General features: G+C 40.5%; 6 protein-coding genes across 9 annotated transcripts; 3 read left to right on the forward strand and 3 right to left on the reverse strand.

Moving 5' to 3' along the window:
• Positions 1-599: 599 nt before the first annotated feature.
• On the reverse strand, positions 600-4,176 carry LOC112279269 (protein TRIGALACTOSYLDIACYLGLYCEROL 2, chloroplastic). 3 transcript variants are annotated; one of them, XR_012217057.2, is made up of 5 exons: positions 2,316-4,176; positions 1,996-2,111; positions 1,570-1,600; positions 1,279-1,369; positions 600-1,108 (listed from the first exon to the last, which is right to left on the reverse strand). XR_012217057.2 is itself a non-coding variant. In XM_090248699.1 (5 exons), the coding sequence occupies exons 1-5, from the start codon at positions 3,996-3,998 to the stop codon at positions 1,010-1,012; spliced, it is 816 nt and encodes a 271-aa protein (XP_090104825.1). In that variant the 5' UTR covers positions 3,999-4,162; the 3' UTR covers positions 600-1,009. The 3 variants fall into 3 exon arrangements, 2 of the variants coding, with proteins under 2 accessions (XP_090104825.1, XP_024369294.1); XM_090248699.1 differs by lacking the exon at positions 1,570-1,600 and having other exon boundaries at positions 2,316-2,798; positions 3,972-4,162; XM_024513526.3 differs by lacking the exon at positions 1,570-1,600 and having other exon boundaries at positions 2,316-4,169.
• Positions 4,177-6,549: 2,373 nt separating this feature from the next.
• On the forward strand, positions 6,550-8,331 carry LOC112280121 (protein PHOTOSYSTEM I ASSEMBLY 2, chloroplastic). The gene is made up of 5 exons (XM_024515209.3): positions 6,550-6,681; positions 7,150-7,317; positions 7,486-7,636; positions 7,748-7,840; positions 7,951-8,331. Exons 1-5 carry the CDS (start codon positions 6,607-6,609, stop codon positions 8,079-8,081), a joined length of 618 nt encoding a protein of 205 aa, XP_024370977.1. The 5' UTR covers positions 6,550-6,606; the 3' UTR covers positions 8,082-8,331.
• Positions 8,332-9,158: 827 nt separating this feature from the next.
• On the forward strand, positions 9,159-11,031 carry LOC112280120 (chlorophyll a-b binding protein 1B-21, chloroplastic). The gene is made up of 4 exons (XM_024515208.3): positions 9,159-9,438; positions 10,050-10,152; positions 10,293-10,578; positions 10,717-11,031. Exons 1-4 carry the CDS (start codon positions 9,242-9,244, stop codon positions 10,863-10,865), a joined length of 735 nt encoding a protein of 244 aa, XP_024370976.1. The 5' UTR covers positions 9,159-9,241; the 3' UTR covers positions 10,866-11,031.
• A 1,946-nt stretch (positions 11,032-12,977) lies between these two features.
• Positions 12,978-14,066, forward strand: LOC112280122 (ribulose bisphosphate carboxylase small subunit, chloroplastic). Its single transcript, XM_024515210.3, has 3 exons — positions 12,978-13,220; positions 13,366-13,497; positions 13,703-14,066. The coding sequence occupies exons 1-3, from the start codon at positions 13,047-13,049 to the stop codon at positions 13,934-13,936; spliced, it is 540 nt and encodes a 179-aa protein (XP_024370978.1). The 5' UTR covers positions 12,978-13,046; the 3' UTR covers positions 13,937-14,066.
• Positions 14,067-16,907: 2,841 nt separating this feature from the next.
• LOC141045181 (uncharacterized) lies at positions 16,908-18,553 on the reverse strand. Its single transcript, XM_073532672.2, has 2 exons — positions 18,145-18,553; positions 16,908-18,003 (listed from the first exon to the last, which is right to left on the reverse strand). The coding sequence occupies exons 1-2, from the start codon at positions 18,425-18,427 to the stop codon at positions 17,939-17,941; spliced, it is 348 nt and encodes a 115-aa protein (XP_073388773.1). The 5' UTR covers positions 18,428-18,553; the 3' UTR covers positions 16,908-17,938.
• A 253-nt stretch (positions 18,554-18,806) lies between these two features.
• LOC112280119 (uncharacterized) lies at positions 18,807-24,293 on the reverse strand. Of its 2 annotated transcripts, XM_024515207.3 has the most exons (4): positions 23,309-24,293; positions 21,913-23,145; positions 20,608-21,684; positions 18,807-20,374 (listed from the first exon to the last, which is right to left on the reverse strand). In XM_024515207.3, exons 1-4 carry the CDS (start codon positions 24,024-24,026, stop codon positions 20,010-20,012), a joined length of 3,393 nt encoding a protein of 1,130 aa, XP_024370975.1. In that variant the 5' UTR covers positions 24,027-24,293; the 3' UTR covers positions 18,807-20,009. The 2 variants fall into 2 exon arrangements, with proteins under 2 accessions (XP_024370975.1, XP_024370974.1); XM_024515206.3 differs by having other exon boundaries at positions 19,030-20,374; positions 20,608-23,145.
• Between the last annotated feature and the right edge of the window lie 3,582 nt (positions 24,294-27,875).

The raw sequence follows: 27,875 nt of genomic DNA on the forward strand, positions 1-27,875 counted from the left end.
AGAGTGCAGGCAGCATGAATCCACTGCTTAGCAGGATTAGAGCATTATCGTTTGAAATCAGATTGGTTTGAATGATCTATGATGTAGTAAAGATTTACTTCTCTTGGCTTTCAATATAACCATGTCCTTGTCACTTTCAATCTACTTTGCAATTTCCATTCGTTTATTTTGATGCATGCTTTGTATATATTTTCTCCTTTAATTACGTCCTTCCTGGCGACTTTTACTTATTCCATATAAGATTACCAGTACTCTCACCAAAAGAAGAGTTCCCTATCACGAGATCCCGCAGTTAGCTCAGAGTGGTGATGAGGCGATTGCAGTTGAGGCAATGTTCTCCAAATCAAGCAGCATGTCTCGATCAAATTGGTGTCTAGTACCACTTCATCTCAAGGAAATACTTCGGATTGAGTGGTTAACTAAAGTTTGAAAAAGTGAATCAACTGTAAATGTGGACGAAAACCAAGGCACGCAAAAACGCTTGCCTATAGAACCCCTAATAAGCACACTATAACGTACAGTCCGAAATCTCTTGCCAATTCGAGTCTAAATACTGACCATGGCAATTCAAGCTTATAAACCGCATGGTCACAAGCTAATACAACGTCAGAAAACAGATCTTTAGATGCCTTGGCATCTAGCTGCCACTTTCATTGCTGCGTGTTCAAGTTGTCATCACTGCTCAAATAACGTCACATTACAGAAACCCCTTCAACGTTTCTGACTTACCAGGAAACACTTAGTAAAGCTTAACTGGTATGTCTATGCAGCAATGTACGGAAAACACCCGAATCAAAGTTCATTTTCGATTGGGTAACCCACTAGGGATCAAAAAAAGGTTCTCTGATAGGACCAAAATATCTGAATAACACTGAGGTACATACAAGAGACTGCGAGTTAATCATAAAAAATCCTCACCTAATGTAGGATTTTCTCATGTGATTATTGTCAGATCAATATTTAGTTCTAAATGAATTGAAAAATCTTCTTTTCATCCTTCGCTCTCAAACTAATCTGTGGAAAGCCGGCTTAATGACTCAATTAGTTGCTTCAAATTGTTCCTCGTCTTTGCATCCCCCGTCACCCCACTTACATCTCTGCTGATGTTCTGCAAATGCCAGGTCGTTGTATTCAGGCTAAGGACTACTCAGTTACCTCTTCCTACATGCAGATCGCTGGACAGTTGATTTAACGAGATTTATGTAGAAAAATCAAGACAAGCACAATGAACGTAGGGTCAAACAACTTCTACCAAGATTTTCGGACAAGAATGCTTACCTCAATATGTTGTAAAGTTTTCGTTAACGTGGACACGGAGTCTCGCAGTAGCACCATATTGTCCGAAGTCAACACTATTTTGTTCAAAGTACTGCAGATGAGAAACAAGAAGTCATAACAAGGACAATAGGGATACTGAAGAGTGTTAAACATTCCAATAATCAGTCTTCACTATGTGTACAACTTTTAGTAACATAATTACCAGTCAACAAAATCTCTCAAAATTCTCAGGATCAGATACTAAAGGTCCCATTAAAACGAGCCTATTACTTCCCGATAACAATATGTTACCTAGCGAATCAATCGCAGCCTCCTCGAGAAACTGCTCAGCACCAAGGTGTGTTTAAGTCATTATGATAGGAATGCAAAGGCAATTGATTAATCGACCTTCTGTTTAAAAATTAGGAAATGAGGTGGACACGTCTTCTTCAACGTCAACATGACATCAGGTTGGCAAAAGTGCAGTTATGATCTCGATGGGCATTATTAAATTGTATTATCCAACCTAACAAATCCTAACTTGTCACATATTCTGCTTTGGTATCGTAGAAATTCATAGTCACGCATATCAAAAAAAAAAAAAAAAAAAAAAAAAAAAAAAACTGAATACACCACAAAATTGGATTCATGTTATATTTTCGTGCGACATGAAGGGCTACAAAAAGCGGCCACTATTTCTCAGAAAGACAGAACGTGGGTACAGGATGCACGAGTTACCTCAGATCGCGTCCTGCCTCTGCTGCAACTTTTGTTAAATTCTCGAGGTCCTTGAGAAGGCTGCCCTCCCTCACCTCTTTCAGCAAAGGTTCAACGTCGCCAGCCATGGACTGAACCTGCAGAACACAGCAGATTTCTTGACATATGAAACAATTTTAACAAACGCAATGGTTCATCTCATCTGGAATGTAGAGCTGCGGCAACATTCTTAGGCGGAAAGTAAATTACACGCATCTTCATTCGCGCGCGCGACAGAGAAAAGGGGGATGGGGAGGGTGTTGTTCTCGCAGCGATGGTGTTTTAGTTCGTTAAGGGTTTACCTTCAAGAGCAGCGGTCTGGCATCTTGGACGGCGTCGATGAGACGTTCGGCCATGCTAGCCATCCGTTCCACTCCCAGAGCGTCAATTTGGCGCGCAATTTTCGTGCAAATGCCGACCAGCTCATCCAAGCTCACACCCTGCTCGCCCTTCATCCTCTCCCTGTCGCACACAATGAGCCCCTCCGAACGGCAATTGGGATCTAAGGGACCTACGGTAGGCTTAGGTATTGGCCGTCGCGGGGTCACGTCAATCAATGTTTCGCTAATGAGACCACTTTGATTGACCTCGACCAAAGCATTACGAGGCACAACAATGCCCGCGTCCGAAAGTTCCACCACCACATCAATTTTCTCCAAACTAGGCCGCACCTGGACAACATTGCCCACATCTACGCCACGAATTCGCACTGGGGTGCCTACAGTAATGCCCTGAGCCTGCTGAAACTCGAACACGGCCTCATACTTGCGCGTCTTGGCGCGAATCTGTTTCCCCTTCACCCACACCAGGGTGATTGTGAGTAGGAGCATACCTGACAAGACAAAGAGGCCCACGCCCCCTTCCCACACGCTGCGTTTACCGAACCCAAAATTGCTCAAAGGAGTCAGAATTTGTCTCCAAATAGCCCCGGGCAGACTTAGAATGTTTTGGCTCACTGCTTGTTCCTTCGGAGGAGGTGATGATGTCTGGTCACTGCCATTGTTTGTCACTTTTGCCCTAACAGTCCTATTCTGCATTGAATGCGACGAGAGCACAAGCTCCCTCGCGAACCCCCCACAAGTGCCTCTGTATCCACTTCCAAATGCCCCCAGTCCCTGACCCGATCCCTGCCCGAGTTCATGTTTCGGCCCCGGACCAGAAGATGACAGCGTTCTGCGCGATTGCAACCCACCATAAAGAGCTACTCTAATGACGGGGCTCGAAGAAAGAATTCCAGCAACACTGCTGGAGTTAACACGTGAATAAGCAACAGAGGATAGCATATGAGAAAGTTCCATGCCCGTCGTTACCGCCATGATCATGACCTAGTCCAAAACCCCACAATAATCCACACCCCACTTACAAACCGCGCATCAACGCCCCTCTCTCATTGACCACAATGTCCCACCATCTTCGATGATCACAACTCCCTTGCCAATCCCACCTCCTGTCCAACCTCAACCTGCGCCAAATGCTGAAGATAATCCCACGCGCGAGGCTGAGACTCCCCTCTTCAGTCACATGTCACAAATCCATAGGAATCAGCACGTTATCCACCAGATGAACCCATGTAAATCGCTGACGTATTCAAACGTAGCAATCTCCTCGACGAGGTTGACAAAATTCTAAACACGAGGCACCTGTTGGTGAGCCCCCCCTCCTCCAGTGGACTCTACCATTCAGCCCAGGGAAGTCAGTTAAACGATGAGGGCATTGCACAGATTCGGCAACGGTGGGCATGGGCCCACAAGGGCATGAGTCGCAATGCAAAAATCTTCCATTAGCAGTGACCGAGCACAGAAGAAGGTCCGCACATTGCAACAGAGTTGTTAACTTGCAAACATGCATCGCATGTCTTTCCCCATGTTTCTCTCTCTTCCTCTTCTTCCTCCTCTCGAGCCCATTTCGCACGCATCACACCACTTGGGTGGCCCGCACTCACTCACTCACTCACTCACCAGCAGGCAGCGCTGCGGCGTGGACATGGAGCATCATGGTGAGGGCGGTGAAAGGCGGAGCCTTGTCACTGCGGCGGCGCTGCGATGCGATGTGGAGATTCCTGCAGCCACTTCGTTGCGCGCCTCGGACGGACGATTCCCCAACGCGCCTGTGTAGTCACATACATTCACACACATTTGTGGGAATGGGTGTTAGAAAAGGAAAGAAAGATGTCCTCTAGTAAGCTCTCTGAAGGAACTAACATGGGGTAATGTATGAAAAACAATGAGTATTTAGCGGAATGAATGATGTAGCGTCATTTCTTTTTGTTTCATATCCATTAATGTGTGCATATGTGTAGGGGAATGTTAAATTGACCCACCTAAATTTTAAATCACCCCATCTTATTCCCATGATGCAATCACTATGGCTACTTCTGTTTTTTTATCTGGAAATAGAAAAATAATGTGAACTCAATCGAAAATATCAAAGATGAACCTCAGATTCTCCTTGGGGGAAATTATTTGTGGTCTCACTTCGATTTGCATTGTGCTGGGTTTAATTTTATTTAGCACTTTTTGGTATCTAATTCAGGCCCGCACACACATTGTGGGGCACATCCCCACCCAATACTCTCTGCTTCCTCACATGATGCCATCAACCCCTCCTTCTCTTGTGCCATAAAACATGGTCACCACACTTTCAAGTTTGACAAGAGATCACAGCAAAATTGAATAAATGAGTTCACGAGTTTTTCTATTCCCGGATCAAAGAAGTAGTCACAAAGATAGAATCATGGGAGTAAGGTGGATTGATTTAAGATTTTGGTGGATCAATTTAATATTCTCATGCATATATATATATATATATATACACATACATACACATACATATCAAACTTTTAACATATCAATTACTTACGTAAATTGTTGTTATTAAACCATTAATTTTAATAATCATATATATATATATATATATATATATACATATATATATCTTAAATTTTATTTTACATGAAAAAAACCACGTCTATACATCAGAAATAATGTAATTTAAAATTAAAATGAAACAAAAAACTGTCATTTAAATTACTTTAAATTATTAGTTTATGAAAAATAGAATGTCCATTATATTACTTTGGATTTTATTTAGAATAAAAAAGAATTCTTCTTGTATATATTGAAGTTTAGAATTAGTGGTTAAATGTTTTTAAAACAGTGACATAACTACAAATTTCTGATTATAGTTTGTATCAAGAATGAATGATATGAGAAATTGGAATTTTCTTCCTAAAAAATAAATAATTTTTTTTTGAAACAAGATATTTAACTTATTAAAAACTGTGACCATAATTATTAATGAAAATGCTCCTATCACATGTATAAAACTACATATAATATCATTAAAGTGATTTTCCACAAAATTGCTAGTTTTTTTTCTAATCAATATTAAAGCAATGAATTATTTTTTATTGTATTTTTTAAAATTATATTAATTATTCGTATGAAATCTTGATTTGGTTTTTTTAATAAACGACTTTTATATGTGTGTGTATATATATATATATATTATATTTTTGATCTTTTGGATAAGAATCCTAGTTTAAATCAGCTTTTACATTTTGTCAAAATTAAATACGAAAATTTATTTTTAGACTTAGAAGATGTAGATAAAACATATTGTTAAAATATGTGATGAATCTTTTTTGTATAGTGCAATAACTTACAAAAAAAATTTTGAATCTATTTGAAAACTCTTAAATATTATTTTTAGGTAATTTATTAAAAACCATGATGGTCTAAATAAATGATATCTTTAATATAAAACTTCACTAATAATTCTTTATATGAAAATGGCACATTGCTTTTAAAATTGAGGTTGAATGAACTTAACTCAATTTAATATATATATATACACATACATACATACACACATAAATTTAACAAACTTTGAAGCATATTTTAACTTTAATTTGACACTTTATATTTTTGAATGATAAGAGGCACCAGAGAAAAGAAAACAATTCACAAAGGAAATGATTAGAGAATGTTACAAATAGGTTGAACTCAACATGAGCAAATTGACTACAAAATCTGTTTTTTTTATGAAATAAATAAATTAAATCCTCCAAATAATCTCTAAAGTATTTTTATTTTAATTAATTTAGTATTTAGAGGGCTCATTGTGCAAGCCACAATTGTTTGCTGTTGGGCCTTCAATTGTAAGAAATCATAGAATGTCAAAAGGGGTCGTCATGAAAAACCCAATTCATTGAACTAACATCTGACCACACATATATTCCAAAAAATATGTTCCTAACCAATCCCCATTTTTAACGCACACTAAATACAACAAGAAAGGTATTAAAAAGAAAAAACTCATACCATTGAATGAAAACCTTAAATCTATCCTTGAAATTTCTATAAATAAAATTAAAGAATTGCACACTCTTCGCACATCACCGAACGAACCTCCTAATACCATGCTCCACGGCTACTGGTCCCCGGGAAGCGCATGGATAAGCTGCCCCAAAGCCGGGCCTCCTCCAGCGATGGTGTGAGACGTGCCCCGTGACACTCACAGTGCAATTTCGGAGCCGGACGAGTGTCTGAGCCAACCTCACAGTTGCAATTGTGTTGCAACCCATCAAGCAACATGGAAGCGAGGGCCGCGAAGACCTTGGTGCCCAGCATGAGCAACTGTTGCTGGGATGTGTCTGAATCAGTGAAGGTATCGTCTGCTAGGCCGGGGCACTTCAACCGTAGGAATTCCTGTGAAATATCACGTTTGTTTTAACCTGTTGTCCATTCGTTGCTCTGGGTGTTGTGTGATTGGGTGGAGATGACAACACGGTGTAGTAATCCTGTGGGGTTTGCGGTGGTTTTGCGGTGGTTTTGCTTGGTTGTGAGGGATGACCCACCTTTCGATATTGGAGTGCATTTGTGGGTTCGCGATTCTGGAAGCGTCTTGCGTAGTCAGTGCGTACATGTTGTTCGGTTTTTGGTTGATTGCGGAGACTTTTAGCTGTGTTTGTTCATTCATGGATTTCTTCTACCAGACTTTTCAATTTCGTGCAAATCTTGGAAATGTGGAGGGCGCGAGGTGCACGTCGTTCATCAGAATGCTTTGACGCATATTACCGAGTGGTTCCATCTTCAGTGTCAGCAGCGCTAATAGAAGGGATTGTTTATCTTTCAGCTTACGAAAGGAGCACGTCTCCTTGGACGACCTGCGGGAGGGTTTTACAGCACTCCTAGAACAAGTGTTGCCATCAGATGCAGTCAGTCCGATGGCACTGAGCCGAATCACTTGCAATCAAGTGTGCAGAATGAGTCAGCAACTACCTCGTACGCACCTTCAGAGAGGGTAAGCATAATTTTGTCGTATGCACCTCTTCTAAATAACTGTACGGGTTTCAAATTGATATGTATCTTCGCATGATAAGTTGGGCACCGTGTCGCACAAACGACAACTGTCATAAACTGCACGTAGAAATGACATCTGGTTGACATATGTTTTAATTGTAATATGCAGGAGACCCCAATTCTTCGCAGGCGATTGTTGTGCACGTGTTGCTTAGGGTTAGCCGCATTTGTAAGCAATGGATTAACGGATGTCAACGCCGAAGCTGCTGAGAAAGAAGTAGCTCCTTGTAGGAATTGCCAAGGGCAAGGCGCAGTTCCTTGTATGTGACTTCTCCTTAAATGCTTGAGCATTTAAATTTTCCTGTTTATTATATAGATCTCATCTTGCAGAAATAATCTAAAACCACTCACTACTTTCTCCGTGTGTGCAGGTGACATGTGCGGTGGAACAGGAAAATGGAAGGCGCTTAACCGGAAGCGCCCCAAGGATGTGTACGAGTACACAGAGTGCCCCAACTGTTACGGTATGTCTTTAAACTCATCATGACTTGTGTAATTTTTCATTGTTCACGTTGCGCATGTTCTGGTGAAGTTCCAGTGCTCATTGCGTTCGCTCCGGTGATGGTTGTTGCAGGAAGAGGGAAGTTGGTTTGTCCTGTGTGCCTGGGAACTGGATCAGCTAATAACAAGGGATTGTTGCGGAGACCAGAGTCGAAAGAGCTGTTGGATCAAATGTACCATGGGAGAATTTTGCCTAAGATGTAGGAGCTTAATTTTGGACCAAGCTTCCATTACATAATTCTTGTACTCAATTTTGTCACTAAACTATAGTACTGGGAATTCTTTCCCAATGTCTAGAACTGATTTCAGTTTTCGGCAGAAATGACGCATTTCTGATGACTAATGATCTGCTTAAGGTGGCTACTACTCCAGGGTTGTAGAGGTTAGGTATCTTGCGTTATGACCAATGTCACTGAACACATAACCCGTACACAAGAGTTTTGTTTCAACTAAACTATGTTTCCATGTTCCTCTCCGGTTATGCATCTGAACTGTGCACATCATTCCTGCTGAAGCCAAACCTAGATTGAAATAATCCAGCAGGTTCTGTTCATGGAGGTCTTGGAACCAGGGGAACTAAATTTGAGAATACCCAACTCAGGCTCTGAGCGAGAAAGAGGTTCATTGGAGTTCTGGAAGAACTGAAATCTGCGTGGTCATATGAGAAGTCTACTATTGTTTACCGCAATGAATTAAATTTCCCATTACAATAATAAATAGGGAGGACCTCAGTTATTGAATTCAATCATCAGATAAGGACCTGAAAATGGGACGTACGGCGCATTGCGAGTGCTGCAACCGACCAAATCGATTCATGCTGAAAGATTTGTGTTGTGCTCCAAGAGCTCACTGAATGCAAATAAGAAATCAGGCATGAGGGATACCAGCAAGCCATTCAGCCAAGATTTCACTGCAGCATCTGCACCTGTTTTTGTGAAGTGGTAAGACTACAGGACTCAGTAAACTGTAGAAGATTCTTCCAACTTAGAGAATAATTTTCTAGGTGTTACAAATCCAGATAATCGAGAGTGATATGCCGCGGATCAAAAGTGGGGAGTGGCCTTCCCATGGGAAAAAGCCGTGAAGGGACGTGCATGACAGAAGAGCGTTACCATGTAGATGAATTATCAGCTTTTCGCGAATCGTCAACTAGGCGAAAACTCAATCCAGTGAGGGCCAATAGGAGAAATGCTGTCTGATTCTCAGTTCCTTATCTCTTCTCTCCACCACCCATGGAGATAATATGCTCGACTCTTTGGATCCGCGAGTAGCCCAGTTAACCATTACTCAGCCCATCTAGTCAGAAGATTCATACGCGCATTTGCTGCCGTGATCGTGTACAACCGATCAATCTAGTCGCAGAAATGGCGTCCGCAATGGCCACTGCTGCCGCCCATGTGAGCTGTGTGGTGACTGGAGTCGCCACTGCCCAAAAGTCCAGCTTCTTCGCTGGTTCTAGCTCCTTGTCAATGTATGGATGCAGCAATGGTAGCCGTGTGTGTATGGCAGAGTGGCTGCCCGGCAACCCCCGCCCATCTTACCTCGATGGGTCGGCTCCAGGGTATGTGATTACTCTGCTCTCTGTCGTTAGGAATCATTTTGATTGGCACGATTTCGACATTGAGTGCCGCCTAGATGACCTTTTGCTGTGCTAATGTGGTGTTTCTCTGCTACTACTCGTGTATCCCCATGCTGCTAGTCTTGTGATGCCTTCATTTATAGTATGTATGATATCTTCAAGGTTCAATATGTTCGCCCTCGCCCTCGCGGATGTGCCTTGTCTCTTTCTTGTACGATTTCACAATCGCATCGTGGGATCGATCATAGATTACCAAAAGACGGGAATACTTTTCGAGCTCACATTTTCTGAACAGATCCGCCCCTTTTCTTTATCACCTGGGGTTAATCTTCTTGTTAATCTGTGAGAAGGAACCTTTCAATACAGCCACTGCTATACCTGAATGAGTGTCAAGGAATTGAAGAATCCGTCCACAATGTAACGTTTGTAACGTAGATTGCACATCTCGAACTTTCTGCGACGTGTTCAATAACTTCTGTGCGTTGCGAATGGCTACAACATGGTGGAGGATCAGCCCTCGCCTCATGTAGTCTTTCGCGTGATACCACTTGACTGCTGCATTTCCTTAGTTAACATCGAAGATGAACTTTCAGAGACTTCGGCTTTGACCCACTGGGTTTGGGAGAAGTGCCTGAGAATCTGGAGCGATTCAAGGAGTCTGAGCTCATCCACGCTCGCTGGGCCATGCTCGCCATTGTAAGTGACAGATTGAGTTTGCGTATTCAGTTTATTAGAATATTTCAGAAGGCATGTTCTCGACACTTCAGTATGTTAAAGGCTAATGGTAAGTAATGGATTCTCGAAAGGTGGCTCTAATCTGTTTTGTCACTTTGCAGCCTGGAGTGCTGATTCCCGAAGCTCTTGGCTATGGAAACTGGGTCTCCGCCCAAAAATGGGCAGCCACCCCTGGTGGTCAGGCCACTTACCTTGGTAACCCAGTGCCATGGGGCAACCTCCCCATCATTTTGGCTGTCGAGTTCATCGCCATCGCCTTTGTGGAATCGCAGAGGAATGGCGAGTCTGATCCGGAGAAGAGGAAGTATCCAGGTGGTCCTTTCGATCCCTTGGGCTTTTCGAAGGGTGCTAACTTGGAGGAGCTCAAGTTGAAGGAGATCAAGAACGGTTAGTATTATCTCCTTGATGACCATTGCACGGTTAAATCGGGGTTAATTTTTTCTTTCCGACATAACTATTTTTCAGATTCTTAGCCAATGTTCTCCTTGAATTCACATTGCAGGGTTTAATTGTTTATTTTTGCAGGTCGTCTTGCACTTGTCGCATTTTTGGGGTTCGTCGTTCAAGCCGTAGCCTACCCCGGCACCGGTCCCCTGGAGAACTTGAAGACCCACTTGGCTGATCCGTGGCACAACACCATTGCCCATGTACTGATCCCCCGATCCGTACTGTAGATCATAGTCTCATTGGGATTTAGTTTCGCGAATCCTGCGTCGTGGTTGAGATGTAATCCCTTCGCCTAGATGTGGTGGCTGATATTTGCACGCCATTGTGAGATGAAGCTGCTCCATTTGCATTTATCCCTTGTACACAAATCAATCAATTGCTCCTTTCAAGCTATGGATCTTCCAGAGAGTGCGTCATTATTCTCTCTTCTACAGGCATTTGTATAATGTGAAATTAACCGCTACCTCTTCAGTCTGGAATTTGGCAGATAAAGAGGTCTCTGTAATATTCTCTTGTAAACAATTTAAAATTATATGTATATATATATATATATATATATATATAGTTTTAACAAAAAGCTTCTGAAATTTTGTGCGGTAGTATATACAACTTTGAAATTCCTTGCATTAAACATGAAAACCGACGCAGTTTAGAAAATTTTCCCGGCATTATTTTCTACAAGCCAATGACAAATAAAGAACTCTTTTCTCTTTCCGCAGAGTATCTTGCAGTCGTCAATCCTAAGACAGGTCGGAAATGACGTGAGTTTCTTACAGCTTCTGGGGATAGTTACGTCATACTTGTTCCCAAAACTATGTCGGGTACGACGAATTATCTTTCATGAGTAGGAGAGAAAGAGGACGACGCAGAAACCCAGTGGAATAGTGAATTGTTTTTGTCGTCTGAACAAGCCACGGAACTCGTCCGTGTCGATGAATAGAAATTTAAGTCGCAACTATCTCGACCGGTTCGAACAGTCCAATTAGTGTACAAACTATACACTTGACGCCGACAATTTCAATCGAATATAACCTCTCGAACCCGCGCAAAGGGATCAAAGAACATCCCAAAACGAAACTAATCTTGTCAGAATGAATTTAGCTTGCATCAACTTCCAATATGTCACTTCTGTATCCATCTGCTCAATTCACAAACTCGAGATCTGCCGCCGATGTTTTCAGTCTCAGGAGTGGACGGGTGGGAAGATTCTCAGGTTTTGCCACCACTGAAACATTTTAGGAGGTTTAGTTGTTGTCAGGATGTTTCTTGCCACGAAGGGCTTCACCTTCGCCATATTGGATTCTACGATAAGACAGGAATAATCCTACGATAAGGCAACCATAGCAGTGCAAAGAAATGCGCGTTGCATTTGTCAGATGGTGTCGAAAGGGGAAGATTAAACAGAGAATAAAGGGGTTCATGGAGTTCTAATACACTCTTACATCCTTGCCTTCGATTTTAAGGAGGAAGCAAAACTTGCTACAAAAATGACTATGAAGAGACAGGACTTCTTGAACTCCTCTATCTTCCTCACCACCGGAACAGAGTCGTAGGTTTGAGCAGGGGTATCCTCCAGATGGTAAGCAACGCTGGCCTTGTACACCTACGCCGGAGTTGCCCGCATGGGATATGTTCGAACGTGGCCACCAACGTGAAGATATTGATAAAATGACTGTGCAGGTGCCGAGGGAGATAGAGGAGTCCGAGAAGTTAAACTTGAACATATATCTCCTTCATGACCCTGTTATATACTCTGACTCTCCTGTTTGTGCCTTCCATGCGACACCTTTTACACTGCGCGAGTGTTGTAGGAGATAGGAGGATGCAGTCTGTTGGGCAAATAGCATCATGTCCTGGAACGCTTATCAATTCTTTTCTGATAAAGTAGGCCGGAGTCGGAACTTATGTCTGAGTTATCCTCTCCGGTTCTGGTTGACAGAATTTCCATCATCAAGATCCACTGTGGTACGCATGATTTTATGCTTTTGCATTTTTTTTTGGTAAAATTCCCCCTTCCCCCAGAAAAGGTCGTGAACCAGAGCAAAATTGTGTGGCGACAAAGCCCTTCCATCCACCTCCGACCAATGCATGTAAACCGAGCATCAGCTTGGGTCACGGACAGCCTCAAACATGGATGGAGCCTGGCAAGTCAGTCCCGATGGACGTCTCTGGGTCCGAACTCGCAACAACTGGGATTTGGAAAATTGTAATGACAATTGCATGTGGAGGTTGCAGACGGATGGAGGAGTAACCTAGAATGTTCTAGAGCCTTGCAGTGTCCACATTTGCGTCCCCTACATAGCCATTCCAAGACCACTCATCCTGCATTGCCTAAAGCATTCGCATTGCGTCTTTGATCTGTGCCAGCACTCTCTAATTCGCGCCGCAAGCTCCACGGATTTGTCGCTATGGCATCTGCTGTGGTCTCCGTCTCGATCGTAGCGGCTGCATCCCCTGCATCTGTCTGCCGCGAGTCCAGCTCCGTGAAACAATTCTCCGGTCTGAAGTCGACCACCCTGTCCGCTTCCAAGGCCCGGCGTTTGAGCTCCGTCCACAACGGCAGCCGCGTGCAATGCATGCAGGTACACAGCCGCCACGTCTCGATTTCACGTCTGCTTGCATGTTCGACTGGGGAGCAAGTGCACGACTCCGCTGGCATTGGTGAAGGATGTGGCATTTGTTTTTTCCAACACGTCTGATCGAGAATGGGCTTGACATTCTGCGCAGGTGTGGAACCCAATCGGACAGCCCAAGTTCGAGACCTTTTCGTACTTGCCACCATTGACCGATGATCAGATCGCCAAGCAGGTGGACTTCATGATCCAGCAGAACCTGATTCCCTGCATTGAATTCGACACGGTGAGTCCGTATTTCTTGCTCTCTTCAAGACTAACGTCCCTCAGAGATGAGATGCTACTGCCAGATTTGCTTCTACCTTAACCAAATGTGGTAGAAACTCCACTAGGTTACCAGTCTAGATACTCGAACAAATCTCGGTACAATCCAGCCAACATCTGAGCTGAATTTGCATTCTGATGTGACAATTACGCATTCCCTCCTGCAGGTAGGATCAGTAAGCCGCACCAACTTCAGCGGCCCAGGCTCCTCAGGCTACTACGATGGCCGGTACTGGACCATGTGGAAGCTGCCCATGTTCGGATGCACCGACTCAGCGCAGGTGCTGCGGGAGATCCAGGAGTGCAAGCAGTCCTTCCCCAGCTGCTGGGTGCGTGTGCTGGGCTTTGACAGCAAGAAGCAGGTGCAGATTTGCGGATTCTTAGTGGCCAGGCCCAACTAGATACCTTGCGGGAACTTTTAGCTTCCGAACCAAGCAGGAGCAACTGCCTCTGTAGTGCAGTTCGAGGCAGTCATCTTCGCATCAACATGTACTATACAATTTTGCAAAAACCAAACGTGTTGACTGAAAAGCTTTTCGCAGACGTGTAGTCTGATTTCTCTCATTCACTCCTGCAAATCAGAATACATGTGGTACCAATTTCGCCTCTACAATTCCGCCTTATGAGTCCAAATCCACACCTATCATCATACTTTATTATTACCAGTGATGATTTTCATCATGAATTACACTATACTATGTTATCTTTCAGTATATATGCCATATTTTGTTCGCGTAAAATATATTCTCTTGGAAAAATACAGAAGTGAAGCAAGCAAATTTCTGACTTATACGATGTTAGCACCTATCAAAATGATTCGTTTGTGAAGAACACTACAAAACTAAACAGGTATGCTGTTTTCGACATATTAATAATTTTCAAAACGTGTACATGTAGTGCTCTATAAATACCTTGAAGAAACATGTATGTCTTCATCAATTCTAAGAAAGATTGCAGGCTAATTGCTTTGGGTTGATAGGAAGAACCTTACGGAGAAGCTCGTGATCTTAAGATGAAGTAGAAGAGGATGGACTCATGTTTAAAAATGTTTTCGGGAGTATGGCTGGTGCACAAAGCACATTGCAAAGCTAGACATTATGGTGGATTCGGTTGTTGTCACCCTTGTCAACCTAAGAGCTGTCTTATTAATCTTATCTTGTTCATTGCAAGCTCATGATACACTTGTAAAAGTTTGATTACATTATTGTGAGAGAAAAATATAATTAAAGTAGTAATTGCAATGAGCATTGCAAACATTATGCATTAATAAAGTAGAGTAATAACAACTAAACAACTTCTGTTTTGGAAAAGTTTTAATTATTTATTTATTTATTTTCTTGTATAAATTAATTGAAAACTTGGTTTACATGTACATACGCATTTTGTAGGTATAGAACAAGTTGTACAGGTTGCTAATAGGACTGCTACGAGGAAATTATACTAATGGCCTACTTGTAAAAACATCTACTCAAGTTTATTAATTTAATATGAACTAACATAACATTCCTAATAATAAGATACAAATTTCTTATATTTTTTATTAATTTTTTTGGTAAATTTTATAAACATTAAATTGTAGATTTACAAGATGTATTTTATAATTATGAAAACACAATTTAATACTATAAATCTGAATGTAAATATTGACATCCCTTTGAATATTAAATTTTTTTTGTAATTAAATTGAAATTTAACATTAGTAGAGTTGTTTCTTTTTAAAAATAAAATATAATTATGTGTATTTATAAATTTTTAAATAAAAATTTATTAATTTGTATCAATTAATTTTTCATATGTTTTAACATGTATTTATAATAAATGCAAAGTACTCAAATAATTTTAAAAATTTTAGTTCCAACATATTTTTATTATTATTTACTTAAATCTATATGATAATTTTTTAAAAGATTATGGAATTAATCTAATAATTAAGCATAAGAAACCTATAGTAAAGAAAGGAAGTTTGATACCAAATAAGAACAGTCCCAAATGTAGAATTGATAAACTACTAACAAAGTTAATTTTTTATTCTACAGTATAGTTTTAAATATTATTAATAATACCTGTTTATTTCTTTAATTTAAATAAGAAGCAAGAATTGATTATATAATGTGCAACAACTCAATTAATAAAAACCACCAATTGATGTTAGTTATCAATTAATTTTTGAAAAATTATTAAATAAAAAATTAATATATTTTGTAAAAACTTTACTTAAACAATATTTGATTTATATAATTATAATCACATATATATATATATATATATATATATATATATATATATATATATAAGGATAAAAAATAATTATATATATTCATACCAAAAGTAGTAGAAGGACTTAAAAAATAGTTATTATTATTCAATTTTTTATGTTTAAATTTAACAAAGATATAAAGATTTTTTTAATTCTTAAAATTTCTACAAAGATATTGTTGTGTTTAATTAAATAAAATTAAATATTTAAATATTTAAATTTTATGCTTTTAGTTGGTAATATAGTATAAAATCTAGTTTATATATACATATATTTATAGGAGAATGTTATATAGACCCTAGTTTTTGCTAAATCAATCCATCCATTTCAACCATCATGAAAAACAAAATGACCTTTAGATTTATTTCTCCACTATTAGAATTGCTAGCAATAAAAATCAACCACATTCATCACGATTACCATATTCCTTATCAAGGGTGGATAAATTTTGTAAAAACATAAATCTATTTAACATTTCCTATATATATATATATATATATATATATATTTAGATAGTGTCCAAGTACATAAAAATTAATCCAATGCAAACATTATTTTTGTTTTTCTAATATTTTTTTAATATTTAAAAATAAATAAATAAAATCAAAGAAAAAATCAAATAAATTAATCTACATATGTTAAAATATATCTTTGGCTATTAAAAAAATTATTTTCAAATAAACCACAATGTGTCTAAAACCTACCAAAATATATATGCCAACTAAAATTTCTATTTAGTCAATAAGATATTAAAATTTAGTCAATAAAATATTAAAATTTAGTCAATAAGATATTATTTAAATAAAGAAATTCATAATTATAAAATAGTACCAATTGGTTTTAACTAATAGAAAAATTTATATAGTATGTTGACCTAAAAGTAAATATTCAAATGATTATATTTATTTAATAATATTTTTAAAACATTCCCATATAATTTCATGTATATCATTATTAGTTTTAAGTGAATTAATTCAAAATAAATAATATTTTATAATTTATTTAACTGGAAATTATAATATCTCATAAGACTAGATTTATTTATTTTTTTTTTCTAAAGAATGGTGAAATGTTTACAATAAATAATTCAAATTATTTTCAAGTACAATAGATAATAAAAATTCTACTAATACAAGTAATATTATGTAAATTATCTACAATTTAAATGTAACTTTGAGCATTAATTGATATTTTGGAAAATCAAATGTATTTTTTTATTAATTTTTTAAATCTAGTAGAAAAATCACATACTATATTATGATCAATTTTGTGATTATAGTTTTTTTTAATATTTTTCATTAAATTATGCATCAAAACAAACAAAATAGCACAATTTTTTTCTTTTCTTTTTATATTGATGTTATTTGAATATTTATATGTTTTACATACTACTTTTTCTGGTAAGAGTTAGAGTGTACAAGTTTGGATTTTACCATAATCTTCAAACAATTTAAAAAATCCATGACTAATAATTTGTAAAAACATTTTATTACTTACATTTATCACATTTAGGAAATGCTACTAAAAAATGCTATCCACTTGTGTGCAATATGTATGCAAACAAAAACACATCACATTTATTCACTCACATATTCTTTTTGAATGTATTCTTCTTTGCTATGTGATTAGCCTGGTTAGCCATTTAGATAGAGGCTCCTATATTCTTGGATGATTACAAAGTTCACAACCATCTGAAACTGGACAAGCAAAACTACAACCTAGTCTAAGAACCCATTTCACCCTTGGACTTTAGCTTGAAAGGCCACTGACCTTTCAGATGGTTTTATAATTCATAAAATGCATGTGGGTAGCAAAGACATATCCAGCAACCTTTTTGCGGTGCTTAAAGGTGAACAGACATATCTCAAATTACTTCCTCTGCCGAGGCAGTGATTCTTAACACCATGCAACACCACCACAATTGCAATCTGCAACAGTTCATTGTAGTTGAATTGCGGTCTGGAGAAGCTGTACTCGGTACTTTTTGTTGCTCTATTCCTGGATGAAATTTTTATTGCAAAGGGAAAGTGTTTCTCGTGATTTCACTGGCCAGATGTACCTAGTCAGAATCTTTTCTTTTTGATGCTATAATAAAAGCAGTGTTTATTTTCATAAACTGACTCTATACGGAAATGAGTCACTCATTTTAGTTGACAACCTTGCTTATCCTGACCCATGTCATCTCCCACAAGTTACGCGGCTTTCGTTTATCTGCATAGACAGCGAGTATAAGCATCAGTACACACCCCCTTCTCAATGCGCCATGTAAATATGGATAACATGTGTCCAACTTTCTAAGAAGACACAGCGAAACTAACCAGCACTGCATGGGATGAAAGCAATGAAGCATACCAAGGGCCTGGTGCTTGACATCCAACTCAAAGAGTTTTCTAGCGATTTTAGGGTATACTGGAAGAGCTACACGGCAACTATACACACAGGCATGACTGACCAGCACGTTTCGCAAACAACTCTCTAACCCCCGACGTTGTGTGTCGCAAGAAACGATGTGAATGATCTTGAATCCTAGAGTCTGACTAGTTTCGAATTTATACGCTTCACCGTTATGATGTTGACCAACTATTACTGCACCACAAAATGATACTCCATCTCTACGCCACAACTTCTCAGACATGAGAATGCCTTCACTAGAAAAGTAGTATTTTATCAAATACTAAATTGCTTAGACATCATGAGATTTTTAGACAGGTGACAAACCCTCCCAAATACCCGACCGTGCACAAGAAGGCCTTTGAAATGAGCTCCTTACCAATTAGCAAATAAAATACCGGAGAATACAAATCCTAAACCAATGCAAACCAATAAGGGAAGTTATCGGGTAATGTAGAACCAACGATGAACGATAATTACGCGAATGACAGGCGTTTACTAAACCTTCAAATAATGGGCACTCACTACTCCAAGAGATTTTCTTGTTCTCTACATATAAAAATTGGAGATTTTGCGAGGGTAAAATCCTGCTCCTGAAACTCTTTGCATACGTGTCGCCAACATGAACAAATGGAGCCCCACCCGGAGTCCCTCCACACCGCTTTATTTCTACGTGATAGAGTTTGCGTACCGCGCAAGCTTATTCCACATGAATGCATACAAAAAAGATACAACGTAGAGGACTACAGCCAACATCGCCCTGGCTGGCTGATGTGTCCAGCTGGAAAATTCATTAATTCAATAAACTAATTGAGACTGAATGTTTGTGGAGACGATACGGACACATCCTGCAAATATTTTAGAACATTCGGATCGATCCTCAACGGCTGAGGGCAATTAAATCTTACATAAGCACAAGCTCAGCCATGCTAATGAACACTTGCAGCCGGCTAGTTGTGGTAACCATACCCTGCGTCCGCCACGAAGGTCGCCTACAAGTTTCCAAAGCTGAACAATAAACTATATTGAAATTATGTTCTCTCTAAACTTGAACACCACCAGGTCATCACCGTGGTAAAGAAAGAATCAAATTGGGCCCTTTCCATAGTTCATACTCACGTCCACACAGCACTTAACTTGCCAAGTGGGAGTTTCTGATTAAGGTCATCTAGGCAGCCGGCGGCTCAAATCAGCAATCTCCACCTTAGTTAAACCCGGGGAACTGCCCTGGTTCATAGCGACACCATACTGATTTCCCTGGCGCCTGCTCGCTAGATCAAAACCAAAATCGACATAGCATTGTGTGGAGAACACAGCCCGCGCATGTCCGTAGTTCTGCGGCCAAAAATACATTGTATGCATCGATGAACTCGCTACGAATTGCTGCTGTTGACATTGTGATCGTATGCTGTGGTTTGAAGAACGGGTCTGGTTTCAGAGAGAAAATTTATGCTCTTTTTGTATTCATTGTAGAGCCGTTTCTGGAATTTGAAAACAAGATCTTCGACAAGACGCATCAGTTAAAGCCTCCAAAATAGGACAGCAATATTTGTCAGCCTCGAAGATGAAAGTAGTGCACGTGCCTTCTGCACGCTCTTAATGTTGAGGGAGACCCACAAGTAAAAACCTCCTGGTCTCGTTCCCCGTGTTGAAACTTGCCCACCACGTTGTCATAGGAGTCCGGATAAGTTAGTTTTACACTCGGGCTTGCAGTATTCGGAATTTCTAAACCAGAGCAGGTAAAACAATCCGATTTGCAGCAGAGCAGAGCTCATGTCTTCAAGCTCATCCTTGAGCTTTCTCAGCAAAGCGGATACTCTATGTCATCAGCCAATCTCCATATGCTCCATGTGTTCATTCGTCTGAGGAAGGTTCCTCAACATCTCCACCACATCTCTCATTGCTGGCCGATCCATTGGGCTCTCCGCAGTACATAGTAGGGCGATCTTTTGCACGTGCAGCATTTCTAATCTAGCGGCCAAATTCGTCGACCGCAGAATCCATGGGTCAATGATGGAATCACTCATTCTCCCTTCGTTTTGTTGCACTACCGTTCGCACCCACGCAGCAATGTGCATAGTTTCTCCAAAACTTGGATCCGCTGGTTGCTTCCCAGTAAGCAGCTCAAGCAGCAGGACCCCGTAAGAATACACATCTAGCTTCGGCGTGACCTTGACACCACAAGCAACCTCTGCAACAAAAACGAAAATCCCCACTTAAAATCCTGCTACAGTCACGTCAAAACAATGTACAGCGCCACGCGAAAAGCATAGGAGCATAATGCATACCTAACTTACACTCTCACAAACCTGTTCGCAACATAAAGACTATTTTCACAGGGTAATCTGAAGATGGTCAGAAAGCGCAAGACGTGATCTCATACAGTGCATGAATGTTTAATGAAAGTGATGTACACATACTTACCCGGAGCAATGTAGCCATATGTTCCAGACACAAGCGAAGCCGTGGTCGTGCCATCATCGCTCTGGTGCATGTCGAGCACCTTAGCAATACCGAAGTCTGAGATGTGAGCCTCTAAATCATCGTCCAGAAGCACATTGCTGGCCTTAATATCCCGATGTACTATCGGAGGGTCGTAATCGTGGTGGAGATACGCTAATCCATGAGCAACACCCTCTGCAATACGAAGCCTAGATCTCCAGTTCAACACCAGTCCTAGCTCCTTATTGTGCAAGGCCGCATGGAGGTCCCCATTGGAAACATAATCATACAACAGGAGTCCTACCTCTCCCAATTTACAGAAGCCAAGTAGCCTCACAAGGTTTCGGTGCTTAGCGTGTCCGATGGTCTCTATCTCTCTCCAGAAACTTTTGTGAATTAGCTTGGTGCTTTTATCGAAGGCTACAATCTTCTTTGCCACGATGGGTGTACCCGATGCCAATGTCGCTTTGTACACTACTCCATGACTGCCTCTTCCGATAATGTAAGAATCATTCAAGTTCTGTGTTGCTGCCATAATGTCTTCGAACGTGATGGCGAACCCAGGCGAGCTCAGCACCTCCACAATCATCTCCATCGGTGCTGGATCTATTGTTTTCCTTGAATGCCAGCACCGCCAGAAGAAGAATGCCACGATCAACAGCAGCACCGATGTAATGCCCACTATCATGCCCAATATCACCCCCACGGTAAGTTTCTTGCCTCCTGAGCCTGCTGGAATAACTGTGGCTGCACTCACGCATTGATTATTGAGGTACTTGAGGCACAAGCCAGGATTGTTGTCAAACGCACTTGGATTTGCATTGAAGAGCTTCACCCAGGAGGAAGGCAACGAGCCTGTGAGTTGGTTGTGTGAAAGGTTCACCGAAAGAAGAGATACGATGTCGCCTAACACATTCGGTACTTCACCTGTGAGGCCATTATGCGAGAGATCGAGAACCTCAAGCTGATTCAGCTTCCCCAGTTCCGATGGGATCGGCCCTGTGTAACCCCCGTAGCTCAAGTTCAGATATGTCAAGGTCGAAATACTCCCGATTTCGGCTGCAACCCGTCCATTCCAAGGATTCTCCGCAAAGTTAAGTATACGAAGACTACTAAAACTAAAATACATGCTTGGATCTACCCATGTGAAGTTATTGCCTTGTAGAAACAACGATTGGAGCCTTGAAATCTTTGCGAGTGCAGCAGGTACAGTTCCACTGAGAGAATTGAAACTCAAGTCTATAAGAAACAGCTTCATGCAGCTTGCCATTGCTGCAGGTATCTCACCTGTCAAACTGTTCATAGACAAGTCTAAGCTCTGGAGATTCGGTAATTGGGAGAACTCCAGCGAGGAGAGATCACCAGTGAGCCCATTGTCATGCAAAGCCAGGCTGCTGAGGTTGCTATTAGATCCAAGGCGCCTCGGCAACGGACCCTTCAATTGGTTGCTTGAGAGATCCAGAAATGTGAGCGAACAGTTTCTCCCAAAATCATTAGGAATTCTCGTGAACCGATTATCCGAAGCGCGAAACCGATCCAAAGTTCGGCAGGAAGAAAGGGATGATGGAATTGGGCCTTCAAAATTGTTTAGATGGACATCCAGAAACTCCAGGGATTCACCTCGGCATAACCATCGCGGCAACGACCCGTTGAAGGAGTTATTGCGGATGTCGAGGGTTATAAGCTTGCTGAACCTCCCGAGGTCCGAGGGAAGAGGTCCTGACATGAAATTGTCATACAAGAATATGTGTTCTAGTTCGGTGAGTTTCGAAAGGCCTGCAGGGATATGCCCAGTGAGGGCATTACTGTTCAAAACAATCTCTTCCAAGTACTTCAGATTAGCAATTTCCTCTGGGAAAGGACCCGAAAAGTTGTTAAAGCACATCCGCAAGCTGGTCAAGCTAGTCAACTTCCCAATCTCCGAAGGAATAATGCCAGAGAACGTGTTGTCTGCTAAGTAAAGGCTGGTGAGAGATGTGCAGTTGAAAATCTCCACAGGAAGTGACCCAGACATTGCGTTATTGTGAACATCGAGTATCGTAAGATTGACCAGATTCCCAAACGACGAAGGTATGGAGCCATTCAGAAAATTCTCATACGCCAGAAAAACCTGCAGAGAATGGCAGTCCCCGAGCTCCTCTGGGATTGGACCGTCCAACCTGTTTTGGAACAAGTGGAGATCCACCATGTTCCCTAGCCGTCCGAATTCGCGAGGTATACGGCCGGTCAATTGGTTGTTGGAAAGAAACATTCCTTCGAGCAAAACCAAGTTTCCGAGCTCCGGTGGAATAGTGCCCGTGAAATTGTTGTCTCGGAGGTCTAGATGAGTAAGGTTCACTAACTTGCCAATCTCCCTCGGGATCGTCCCTCCAAAACTAGAAATCCCATAGCCCTGATTGTTCAAGCAGATGGATTCGAGAGTAAAGGCGTTTCCTATTGATGGTGGTAATGTACCGCTGAAACTGTTGCCGTGCATCCATATGTCTCCTATGGCCGGTAACTTTGATAGTGCTTCCAAACCTGCAGATGGGGAGAAGATGAGAAATGCGATACATTTGATTGTCTCCCGCTATGAAGTCCTAAAAGAGGGTGCTATCTATGCAATTGAAAGCTATCGCAGGAACCATCATTATTATTCCAAAAGCTCTTACAGAAGAGTACCAAATCCAAAACGCTGTCATACCTGCAGTGATGTCCCCAGTGAGATTGTTATCATTGACGGCGAACCATACCAGATTCACGTTCTCGTAGATCGCCGGCGGTACATGACCTGTAAGTCGATTCTCTCCAAGGTCGAATCCGGTCAAGTTCGGCAATGCTGCAAAGGCGGGAGGGATTTCACCCTCAAGCAAGTTTTCTGTGAGCGCTAACTCGCTCAAGTTTTCCAGATTGGCTAACTCCTCTGGAATCTCTCCAGTAAGCGCGTTTCCGTCTAGATACAGGGTGACGAGACTTCGACAGTTCCCAAGATCTGGAGGAATGATCCCAGACAATTTGTTTGTTGAAAGTATAAGCTCCTGTAAAGATTGCAGCTTCCCTAAACTCGGGGAGATAACACCCTCAAGCCCCTGCGCTTCCAAATCGATGCTCTGCACATGACCACTTCGTGTGCAACTGATTCCACCCCAATGACATGGTGATGCATCCGATTCATTCCAAGTCTTCAGCAGCGGAGAAGACTGAGACGATACCGCTAAACTTTCCTTGAATTCCAGCAAGGCTACACCATCCGGCGTCAAAGCGGCCGCCGCACCGACGATCCAGACCAGAAGAGTAACAATGTCTACAACCCATCTCAGTCTTCGGTTTACCTCCATATCGGAGATCAACAGCAAGGCCACATCTACTAAGCAAAGGAAGCATCTAAACCTGCATCTGTGATCGCGAGCAGGCGCCCACATTCCAGTCTATGTCAATCCTCGTACACTCATCTGCACGCCGAGGAGCGAACTGTAACTGTTGTTCCTTCAAAACGATTCCACATGTTGAATTCGACATCTCGAAAGACGCCATCACAAATGAGTCACCGAACCAAATCTCTGAGTTCATTCTCTGCATTGATGCGCCCGCAAGCACACTCAATGCCGACGAGAATGTGGAGGGGGGGGTGTATGCCAGTTCTGAACTCTCGCGCATAGACAGAACCCTCACCCTCCCTCGTCACTACGTCCCGCAGATACCTCCTTATTCAATCGACTGGCTTCGCCATCGTGGGCCGTTGGATCACAACTCCCGCTCAGATGAAATGTCCACCGCCGATCAGATTTCTGGGAACGGAGGGAGGGAACGTAGGGGAACCAGTGGCGGGCAGGTTGGAGGCCGGGCAGTATGGAACTCAGAAGCCATTCCTTATTGGGTCCCCCGCACTGATCCACATTTACATGGGTGCTGAAATTTGTTCAGGGGCTGCCTCTCAATCCCACTTTTCAACCATCACTCTTGCTTCAAACAATTTTATTTTGTTTTCATACACAACAGTACTCAATGAACATGATACTTCCGTTTCCAGAAAGAATTCTTGCAACTCATAAATTTGTTAGGTAGCATTAGGTTTTTTTTATTAGCTATATTATAAAACACATATTGCATAAAACTAAGTTTTTAAAAAATTACATTGCATTAACATACAACATAGTGATCCAAAAAAGGAAAAAAATTTAAACATGCTTATTTGTATAATTTTTTAAAAATATAATATATTTTATTTTAATAAAATTTTAATTTTAAACAATGGGGTTTTAGTTTTATGACAACAAAATGGTTCAACTTTAAAATAATAGTCTTAAAACTTTAGTAATGCATACAAAACCTTAGTTTTGAGTTATGTATGTCTATATATAAATATATATAAACATACAAATAAATATAAGTATATATAAATATATATATAAATATAAATATATATAGACATACAAATAAATATATAGACATACATATAAATATAAGAATATATATATATAAATATATATATATACGATAAGTATAGATATAAAGTAACTCAATCAAATTCTATTGTATTTATTTTACCACAAACAATTATATTATTAAATCAATAACATATAAGAGTATATAAAAGGCATATTTTAAAGCATAATATACCTTAAAAATACTAAATTTTAGTTCTAAGAATAAATAAAATTATATAAATTTAAGATGATATGTTAGATAATTAACTAGTTTACTAATTATTTAATCTTGTAAAGTTTTATTAATCTTATCATGACTATTTCCAATTTTTTTAAAGAAAAATAAGCTCTAATTAATATAGCATTGAAAATATTTGCAATGAAAGTCCTGCTGAAAAAAATGTAAGATCAAATTCGTATCATGCATTGGAAATTGGAAAAAGATCTAAGTTACAAACTGGTTTTGCAGCATTTTAAGACATTTGTGTATGGGTTCTGAGTTCCCAACCTACCGCCCTCCAAACTGCCCGCCCCCTGGTTCCCCTACGTTCCCACCCTCCGTTCCCAGAATCTGAGCGGCAGCTGTGATCCGACGGCCCACGATGGTGGAGCCATTCGATTGAATAAGGTGGTTTCTGCGACACGATTCTACGAGGCTTACCCTCACTCTCACGAAACCCTAAATTCCATTCTCTCATCTAGCGCCATGCCCAATGCCATCGAAATCCTTCTGCAACCACTATTAACAGCAACATTTGCCCAGTCTGCCAGATTTCAACTTTCAGAATAAACTTGAAAACAGCAACAACAACATAACAACCAAGAAATACTTCCGCAAGGACGGCCAGAAAGGACTCAGTCACTTCTGCGGCCCATCTGTTAAACCCAAAACCCCGTACATTGAATGCACATCCGTTCACCTCAATCATTCAAATTCAATGCATGTTCATATCCACCCACCCACGCCACTCGCTATCTTTAGCACCATCTCTGTCCTGACTCCTCACCTCCCATCTTGCCTCGCCATCTCCAATAATTCCGCGCTCGCAGCTGTAGTTCCACTCACCTCGTTGCAAACCCAGTTGTCAAGCACCCCTTAACCCCGATTATGGCAACATGTTCGCAGGCTTTATAAAGGTCACCCGTCAATCCATCGTCGTAAACAAAGAAAAACATTTCATACACCTCATGCAAGAAACATGCTGGAAGTTGGGCATGTCGGGAAAGGGCAATGCCCCCCCCCCCCAACAAGTGTGTACCACGGTTACTAATTTTACGTAAATGGTGCGAGGACCTCCGGCAGATGAAATGCGCGCCACCTTGAACGCATCCCAGCCATGCATTCTAACTGATGGAGTTATCCATTAATCGCGGGGTGTAAGCACCAAACGCCATCTGCGGCACTTACGACGGTGGCAGCGGAGAATTTCATCCCTGTCTGGACGGGATCGCGGACAAAACGTGGGGAGAATCACGCAGTGGGGTGGTGAAGGTCTTCTCATAGTGCGTCTGATATAGCCACCCACAAACTCATGTGTACAGTTTAGCTGCATGTAGTGGTGGTGGTTAACGTGGAAACATTCCTTCCTCTGATTCTTAGTGACTAAATATTAAAAATGCAGAGATTATTATTATTATTATTATAAAAACAAAAGAAAGAATAACTTGTAATTCTAAAGTTAGCACACAGCCATGCGTTTAAAGAGAAGTGGTAGATTTGAATCTGATAAAAATAAAAGTACTGTATTCAGTGAATAAAACAGCCTTCTATTTTTTTTAAAGTCCACATGGTTTTACTGTGGATAGTACAGACGAACTGTAGAACCCATCATCCCCTAAAAATAAAAAAATTAAAAGAGAGAGAGAAAAGACAAAGTGTTCCCTGCTATTTTACTTTTTCTATAAAACATGAAGGAAATTAAATCTTCTCATTACGTGTATAAATATATATTTATCTATATCTATATATATTTCATTTATTTATTCATTAATTAGTTTTCAAAACAAAAAAAAAATAGCTAATACATCGAAGTAGAGGGAATTTATTTTCGCTAATTCAGAGATTGTGAATGTGTGTTATATTGGCAGAATCAGAGGATGGAGACTGGTTCCAGGCCTTTTCGTGAAAGTTGAAGACGAAAAAATCAATTAACTCATCAATCAAAGCGGGAGCCAAATCCATGAGGAACTTGTAAAGTTAATCGTACACTGTGTTAGGGTTGAGTGGGTGATGTGTCATTCCCAGCAAGTGCCAGGAACGTCGTTCAAAAGATTTGTCCTGAAGCAGGCACTTCAAAAGAAATAGCAGAGTGATGCCATATGGTTCAATCACTTTCTCTTTTTGCTTTTTGCTTTTTGTTTTGTTTTTGAAACAAATGAAAGAACATTGCCATAAAGAATCATAATACAACCAGCCCAGCAGCAAGCTGCCTGGGTGGAAACTAAAGGACAAGTGTGGTAACATAGCTGGTGACATAATACTGGACTGAATGACACCACAAATGATGGGATGGATTAACTCCAGGTAGCATTGAGCTTGTCATGAAGTTCTTAATGTCTGTCTAGGTGTGGGTGCCCAATTCTAGCATGTAGAGGCTGAAAGACAAACCCTGTTGTGGGCCTGTAAGGACCCATTGAGGGTTGTCATTGAGCATGGACAAGAAGAGTCACTAACAGCACCATCTTTTTATGAACAAGTTTGGACCCTGCCTCTGGTTGTGTTTTCTTAGAGTTTCTAGCAATAGATCATTCTATCCTTTTGTAATCAATTAATCCTAGCCAAATGCATTGAAATAATTTCTCTAGTGACTAAAATATGCTATTAAACATTGCACTTTTTTTTTT

This window comes from Physcomitrium patens, chromosome 3 (assembly GCF_059467195.1).
Source record: "Physcomitrium patens ecotype Gransden chromosome 3, ASM5946719v1, whole genome shotgun sequence".
Taxonomy (NCBI): domain Eukaryota; kingdom Viridiplantae; phylum Streptophyta; class Bryopsida; order Funariales; family Funariaceae; genus Physcomitrium; species Physcomitrium patens.

Bases quoted from the DNA above. Each gene is read 5' to 3' on its own strand.
- LOC112280119 (XM_024515206.3), bottom strand. From the start codon at position 24,026: ATGTGGGCGCCTGCTCGCGATCACAGATGCAGGTTTAGATGCTTCCTT. The intron at 23,146-23,308 runs GTATGACAGCGT...CCCCATCTGCAG, and splicing joins CACTGGGGACATCACTGCAG to GTTTGGAAGCACTATCAAAG. The intron at 20,375-20,607 runs GTAAGTATGTGT...TTTTTGTTGCAG, and splicing joins ATATGGCTACATTGCTCCGG to AGGTTGCTTGTGGTGTCAAG.
- LOC112279269 (XM_024513526.3), bottom strand. From the start codon at position 3,335: ATGATCATGGCGGTAACGACGGGCATGGAACTTTCTCATATGCTATCC. The intron at 2,112-2,315 runs GTAAACCCTTAA...TGTGTTCTGCAG, and splicing joins CCAGACCGCTGCTCTTGAAG to GTTCAGTCCATGGCTGGCGA. The intron at 1,370-1,995 runs GTAACTCGTGCA...TCTCATCTGCAG, and splicing joins GAGGCAGGACGCGATCTGAG to TACTTTGAACAAAATAGTGT.
- LOC141045181 (XM_073532672.2), bottom strand. From the start codon at position 18,427: ATGTCTGAGAAGTTGTGGCGTAGAGATGGAGTATCATTTTGTGGTGCA. The intron at 18,004-18,144 runs GTATGCTTCATT...CTGTCTATGCAG, and splicing joins TGTCAAGCACCAGGCCCTTG to ATAAACGAAAGCCGCGTAAC.
- LOC112280121 (XM_024515209.3), top strand. From the start codon at position 6,607: ATGGAAGCGAGGGCCGCGAAGACCTTGGTGCCCAGCATGAGCAACTGT. The intron at 7,318-7,485 runs GTAAGCATAATT...TGTAATATGCAG, and splicing joins CGTACGCACCTTCAGAGAGG to GAGACCCCAATTCTTCGCAG. The intron at 7,841-7,950 runs GTATGTCTTTAA...TGGTTGTTGCAG, and splicing joins AGAGTGCCCCAACTGTTACG to GAAGAGGGAAGTTGGTTTGT.
- LOC112280122 (XM_024515210.3), top strand. From the start codon at position 13,047: ATGGCATCTGCTGTGGTCTCCGTCTCGATCGTAGCGGCTGCATCCCCT. The intron at 13,221-13,365 runs GTACACAGCCGC...CATTCTGCGCAG, and splicing joins GCCGCGTGCAATGCATGCAG to GTGTGGAACCCAATCGGACA. The intron at 13,498-13,702 runs GTGAGTCCGTAT...TCCCTCCTGCAG, and splicing joins CCTGCATTGAATTCGACACG to GTAGGATCAGTAAGCCGCAC.
- LOC112280120 (XM_024515208.3), top strand. From the start codon at position 9,242: ATGGCGTCCGCAATGGCCACTGCTGCCGCCCATGTGAGCTGTGTGGTG. The intron at 9,439-10,049 runs GTATGTGATTAC...ATGAACTTTCAG, and splicing joins CTCGATGGGTCGGCTCCAGG to AGACTTCGGCTTTGACCCAC. The intron at 10,153-10,292 runs GTAAGTGACAGA...GTCACTTTGCAG, and splicing joins GCTGGGCCATGCTCGCCATT to CCTGGAGTGCTGATTCCCGA.